General features: G+C 33.9%; 1 protein-coding gene and 1 long non-coding RNA gene across 2 annotated transcripts; one reads left to right on the forward strand and one right to left on the reverse strand.

Moving 5' to 3' along the window:
• Positions 1-461: 461 nt before the first annotated feature.
• Positions 462-2339, reverse strand: LOC107903044 (pentatricopeptide repeat-containing protein At4g01400, mitochondrial). Its single transcript, XM_016829105.2, has one exon. It carries the CDS (start codon positions 1835-1837, stop codon positions 1097-1099), a length of 741 nt encoding a protein of 246 aa, XP_016684594.1. The 5' UTR covers positions 1838-2339; the 3' UTR covers positions 462-1096.
• Positions 2340-3029: 690 nt separating this feature from the next.
• LOC121229070 (uncharacterized) lies at positions 3030-5137 on the forward strand. Its single transcript, XR_005926525.1, has 3 exons — positions 3030-3290; positions 3411-3476; positions 4755-5137. It is a non-coding gene; the product is annotated as an uncharacterized lncRNA (long non-coding RNA).
• Positions 5138-6084: the final 947 nt, after the last annotated feature.

Raw genomic sequence — 6084 nt, forward strand, 5'->3', positions numbered from 1 at the left:
GATTAATAGTAGATAACTAAATTTCAAAACTATGAAGAATATAAAGATTGAAGGAAAAATTAGACCTCAAGGCAATTATATGCTATACTATTTTCGTTTTGTCAGCTAACCTCGTTAAGTTTCGATTAAATTTAGAGTTAAGGTCAGACTTTTATCTGGAAGCAACACTCACAAAATTTTTTCTTGACCTACAAAACTCCAACTTAAAATCTTAATTAAAAAATATTGAACTTCTTACTACTTCACCTAAATCAGATGTTTAATATTATAAGTTATACAGTAGTACAATATAATGTGAGAGTTAATAAAATGTATGAAATCATACCTGATTATCGGTGGTCCAAAAGATTTGTAATGATTTGCGTAGGTTACTAAGTACATTGGTCATTTAAGGAAGGCTTTGTACGTTTGTTTCGGTACCATTAAATAAATACTGTATCGGTGGAGTTGTATAATCGCAAGGTAGGTGTCTGAAATTTTAAAAGTTTAAATCCTTTCATTTCATACATTATTAAAATAAAGGGTAAATTACACTAACAGTCACTCAACTTTGGGATAACTAACAAAACAGTCACCTAAGTTTCATATCAGTCACTCAACTTTTAAAAAATAACAAAATAATTACTAACGTTATAAAAAAGTGACAAAACAGTCACTGATTAACAGTTTCCGTTAGGGGGTTAACGGGACCCCTGATGTGGCAAGTTAACCAGCTGATGTGGCAAGTTAACTTGCCACATTGGATGTACACAGTAAAACCCACCCAATTTAAGAAAAAATTGAAACAAAAATAACGTTAATAATAGAGAAGAAGAAGAAGAGACTGTAAAAAAAAATCTTCTTTGCCTCTTCCTCTGTAACCTTCCGCCATTGTTGTCCTGGCAATATCGATCTTTCAATTTCTTGGATTTCCCATGGACTCCATCTCAAAAAAAAATTCTTATCTGTTCAAACAAAGTCTTCGCTGCTGGGTTTAAGTCAATGAGTTCTTCTACAAATCTCTACACTTTCTCTGTTTGGTATTACAACACATCTAGAAATAACGCCCTTGTTTGGTCCGCTAATAATTCTCCGCTGACCCAAAATTCGTCTCTTGTCATCGGCCACTGATGATGTAATTTACCCGATTAACACAGCCAAGAAAAAAGTGATGGCAGGCAGGCAACTTGTCGTAGCAGCAGCTAAAGTTGCAGTGGTGTAAACAAGGGCGATACCATTGATATCCAAGCTTAAAGTTATCCTGAAATCTAAAATTTCTCAACAGTTGATATGATTTCTTCCACTGTAATGGCTGTGCAAAAACCTTAACAGCATACATAGCTCTTCCTTCTCTAAGCTTCTTCTTCCTACACAAACTATTCAACAAAGTAGTATAACTCAATGAATCTGGTACAAATCTTTTATTCAACATATCTTCTAACAAATCTACAGCTCTATTCACTTGACTCTTCTTGCATACCCCTTGCATTAATATCCTATAAGACTCGACATTAGGCATAACACCTCTCTCAAACAATTTTTTGAACAGTTTGTATGCAATACTTAAGTCCCCATTCAAACAAAATGCACCTATCAAAATGTTGTAAGATTTGGTATTGGGGAAAACACAGTATTTATAGGCAATCTTGAAAAGGCTGAAAATAGGCATGATGAAGTCACGATGAGAAACAAGCAGCTCGAGGATATGATTTAAGTGTCTGGGTAAAGACTTAACATTGAATTCAAGCATTTTGTAGAAAACATTGAATTCAAGCATTTTGTAGAACACATTGAGAGCTTTCTGGGATAAATCAGCTTCAGCATAGATTTTGATGAGGTAAGAAAAGAGAGTCGACATACATTTTGATCGGATTTGAGACGAATGAGAAGGTTGTTGACAAGATAGAAGTGCTTGGAACCACCGAGTTTGAGAATGAGGATGAGGAAGGAAGAGTAAGAATGACAAAAATCGGGTTGGGTGGTGGCAACATCGAAGATTTCTTTAGCGAGGGGAGGGTCGGATTAGGCGGATATCAGTTTCAAGACTCGCGTAAGGGAAGCTATTGGTGACAGCGACGGTTACCGTTGATTTGAAAATTGGACATATCTCTATTTTTTCTCTTCTTCTTCTTCTCATTTTCTTCTTCTTCTTCTTCTTTTTCTTCCTTTTCTCTTTTTAAACCCTAAATTGGTGCTGACAGGGCTATTAAATTGGTGGTAACCAGTCACCTGGAGACCGTCATCTGCCATGTCACTTTACTGTGACGTCTATGACGGAAAGGACTGTTTTGTCACTTTTTTAAAGTTGAGTGACTGAAATGAAATTAAGGTGACTGTTTTGTCAGCTGCCCCAAAGTTGAGTGACTGTTGGTGTAATTTACCCTAAAATAAAATAAAATAATTTAATATACATAAGATTGTTTCTTTTATCTTTCTCCATATTTCTCTTGATCCCTTATTCTTTCTCTTCTTTTTTATCAATACAATATTAGAATAGAGAGGGATCATGCAATTTACATGAAAAAAAAAACCCTTTAAGCATTGGTCCATACAAAATTCAGTTTTTTTTATTACTACAAAAAATAACAAAAGGAATAAAAATAGCAACGTCTCATGTGGACGTTTGGTACAACCGTTTGTATATCTAAAATTTGGTAAAAATATTAAATAATATTCACTTAAACTAAATATATTATGTCATATCCTAAAAACTAAGTTAGAAAAATTGAATTGTGAAATTATGTTAAGTGTGTTAATTTGGTTTAGTGGATAGGTGTTGTGCTTATATATTTGAGGTTCTGGGTTTGAATGTCTTCCTTAAATTTTTTCTATTTTTGCTTAAACCTCTACCTTTGAATATTTGATTTATATATTAGTTTCGCTCAATTAATGATAGAATGAGCTTGCTGGTTCAGTGGTAAAGTGTTAGCTTACCTTTTGGTTTTGTGTTTGAGTTCCTGCGTGCAAAATGGAATATTAATTTTGTTTTAAACTCAGGGAAGTTTTAAAATTAGTGGTGAGGGATTCCTAAAATCCCTCTCTCACAACCATCCCCCTCTCCCCACCCTCTCTCAATTTGATGTCCAATCTTCCACTTTCACCATTTTTTCCCTTGTTTCAATTTGAGTCCTTTTTACTTCTCTTCTATCGAAATTGCTTTCTCGTTCACAACTTTTGTGTTTTCTTTCTTTTATTGTTTCAAATCATGCGTTGGTGTGGTGTGAATTTTAATGTCAAGTTCTTTTTGGCCGTTCCAATTTTTGGTGTTGGCTTTGTTTGGTAGGATTGTTGAGTTGTGGTTTCGGTTTCTGGTAAGTACAAGAGTGAACATATCTTTTCTCTATAGTAAATTTTGGGTTTGTGCCTCTTTTCGTGCAAAGAGGTTGTTTTAATTGGTTCTCATTTTAATTGGTTTTGTGGAATTTTTTTAGGAAAATATCGTGAGACTAATTTTCCTCCGACAATTAGTTAGCTTTAGGATATTTTCCGCAATTCGGGTAAGCGATCGAACACCTTGTGAGGGTTGTCTTTGTTTGCATTAAGGTTGATAGCATTTATTTCGCTTGTGGACAAATTAATGTTTGGGTTAGGGCGTATCGATTCTAATTGTTCATTTTGGATACTGATTTTAGGGGTCTGTGATTGTGGCGAAGTATCGTATTTCAGAAATAATCGGGTGTGTACCGAAAAACTAAAAAAATAGTGAATGATAGAATGCCGAAAACTAGTCTGTCAACGCCACACGGCCTGGCAGTGTGGCAGGCCATGTACGACACAAGGTCGTTTACTAGACCGTGTGCAACACACGGTTTGGACTAATTGGGTCGTGTGGGCCACACGGGCGTGTGGGCCTATTTTCTAAAAATTTCTTTTCAGGCCTGATTGGATCCGTGAATCGTAATTAGCCTTTCCGTATGGTTCATACTGCTTAAGTGAGACTTGTAAATAAGGTATCTGTGCATATGCTTCTGTGTTGATGTATTTAAGGTTCATTTAATATATATTTGTATGATCTGATACTGATAGTTCTAATGGTATGCCCTAATTTTGCTATGTTTGTATATGTATGTATAATGTACGATTATGTTAATTAGTATTTATGGATCTGTTATATAACCATGCATGTGATTTCATGACAAAATTAATGTGTTTTCTATAAGGTTTGATAAATCTATCTTGTAAAGCATGAACTTCCATGCCTTATGTTTTTGTTATTGCATATCAGCATATCCTATATGTTCATCATTCTGATTTCGTATATGCATGCCATGAAACATTGCGTTGGGTTTGGGATATTGATGAAAGGAGGAAGATTCTGGCAGTTTAATGATCTGGACATTTTGTCGTTTATCCACATTTCTGTCCGGTAGCTTGTCTGCAATTATGGTGGCTCGACCACATATGTTTGTTCTGGCAACTAGGCTGCAATACAGTGGCTTGTCCACATATATCTGATCTGACAGTTTTGTTGTAAAATCTAGTGACATTGACCCTAATTATTCTATTGGTGTGATTTAGTTGAATGAGTTCTGGGGAACTCCATTTTGGTGTGTAACAGAGTTGGGTAGGACATTTTCTGAAAAATCTGCATTATGATTTTTTAAAAAATATCGCATTGGCATAATCATGCATACTCAATTCAGTTTGATTGATTGTTATGAATTTTTTTTTGTGATTTTTTGATTTGTATATTGTGTTGTGTGTGTTCTCAGTTTGAGTTTTAGTTACATACTGAGCTTTATAGCTCACTCCTTTATTTTATCTCTGACTTTCAGGTAATCAGTAAGTTTAGAATTGGACGGTGTGCGGGAGCTCATATGGTTTTATCAGTTAATTAAAATATGGTGATTTTTAAAATTATTTATTTTGGACTTTTGGGACTATAACTTGTTTTTGGATTTTGTTTTGGTTTCTATTTAATTCGTCGATATTGATATTTGTAAACATGATACTGTAAAATCACACGAGGTAATAAAATGGATTTCAGTTTTCAAAACTCAAACTTTGAAAATTTTTCGCTGCGAAATTAAGGGATTTCTAAGTGTTTTTCTAAAAACGAATAAATAGCTTTTAGCAAATGTTAGCCATATTTATAATTTTTTAAATGCTCACTAAAATTAGAAGTTTTTCAAACGAGACCAAGTTTAGAGTTATTCAGTAAATCAATTAAGATCTGCGCATAATTTTTCAAAATAACATGCAAGTGTTTTGTTAAATAAAAATTATTTTCAGAATTTTCGGTTTCTAAAGTTAGGATTTAATTTCTGGGTTTTAAAATAAACTAAGGTAATTTCTCATATTCGGCCATAACGTCTAGATTGGGTTCATGGTGTTACATATTATATTTTATTAAATTAAAATGAAAACAACATGTAAAATAGTTGTACCTACCAAATCTGAAATTTTAGTCTGCCGTCTCCCGAATTGCGGGATTGTTGGAGGTGGGGCAGGCTACCTGTGTGGAGCCCCTAACTCCGCTTCAGGGTAGAAATCGTTATAATTTAATATGTGACTTAATAAGATAAACGTATAAGAAAAGAGGTTTAAAGTGATTATACCAGTGTTAACATTTGTGATTTGTCTTTCACAAAAGAGTTGTAGTATTACACAAACGTGTCATTCATTCATTAGCAAACACCATTTGTTTCAGCTATAGCTATAGCTTCACAAAGAGGAAGGCATCAAAATTGTAAGATTTTAGAACCTTCTTGTCATGATAGAGGTCTTTTTGAGCTGCACTCGTGTGGAGTTGTAACTGAAAAAAACAGAGAAGTAGAAGTAACTATTGAAGTTGTTTCTGAATTCTGATGGAGAAAGTAAAATTCTAATTTTTGAACAAATTATTATATGAATTGAAGAGTAAGAGTCGTACCCGCACATATTTGTGTCATACAAGTAGCAGGACAGGATTTGAAGAAAAGCATGACTGGAAATAAAAAAGTTTCACGTCTCTAGCTCTTGTTGTTGCAGATGCTATCTTATAGTTTATTATCCTAATATAATCAAATTTGACCAAAATTAGTAATGGATTAAGACAAATATGATGATGTTAGGTTAAAAAGTGCTGCTGGTTCAGTCATCTATCATTACAAAAAACAGTAGCAA

This window comes from Gossypium hirsutum, chromosome A05 (genome assembly GCF_007990345.1).
Source record: "Gossypium hirsutum isolate 1008001.06 chromosome A05, Gossypium_hirsutum_v2.1, whole genome shotgun sequence".
Taxonomy (NCBI): domain Eukaryota; kingdom Viridiplantae; phylum Streptophyta; class Magnoliopsida; order Malvales; family Malvaceae; genus Gossypium; species Gossypium hirsutum.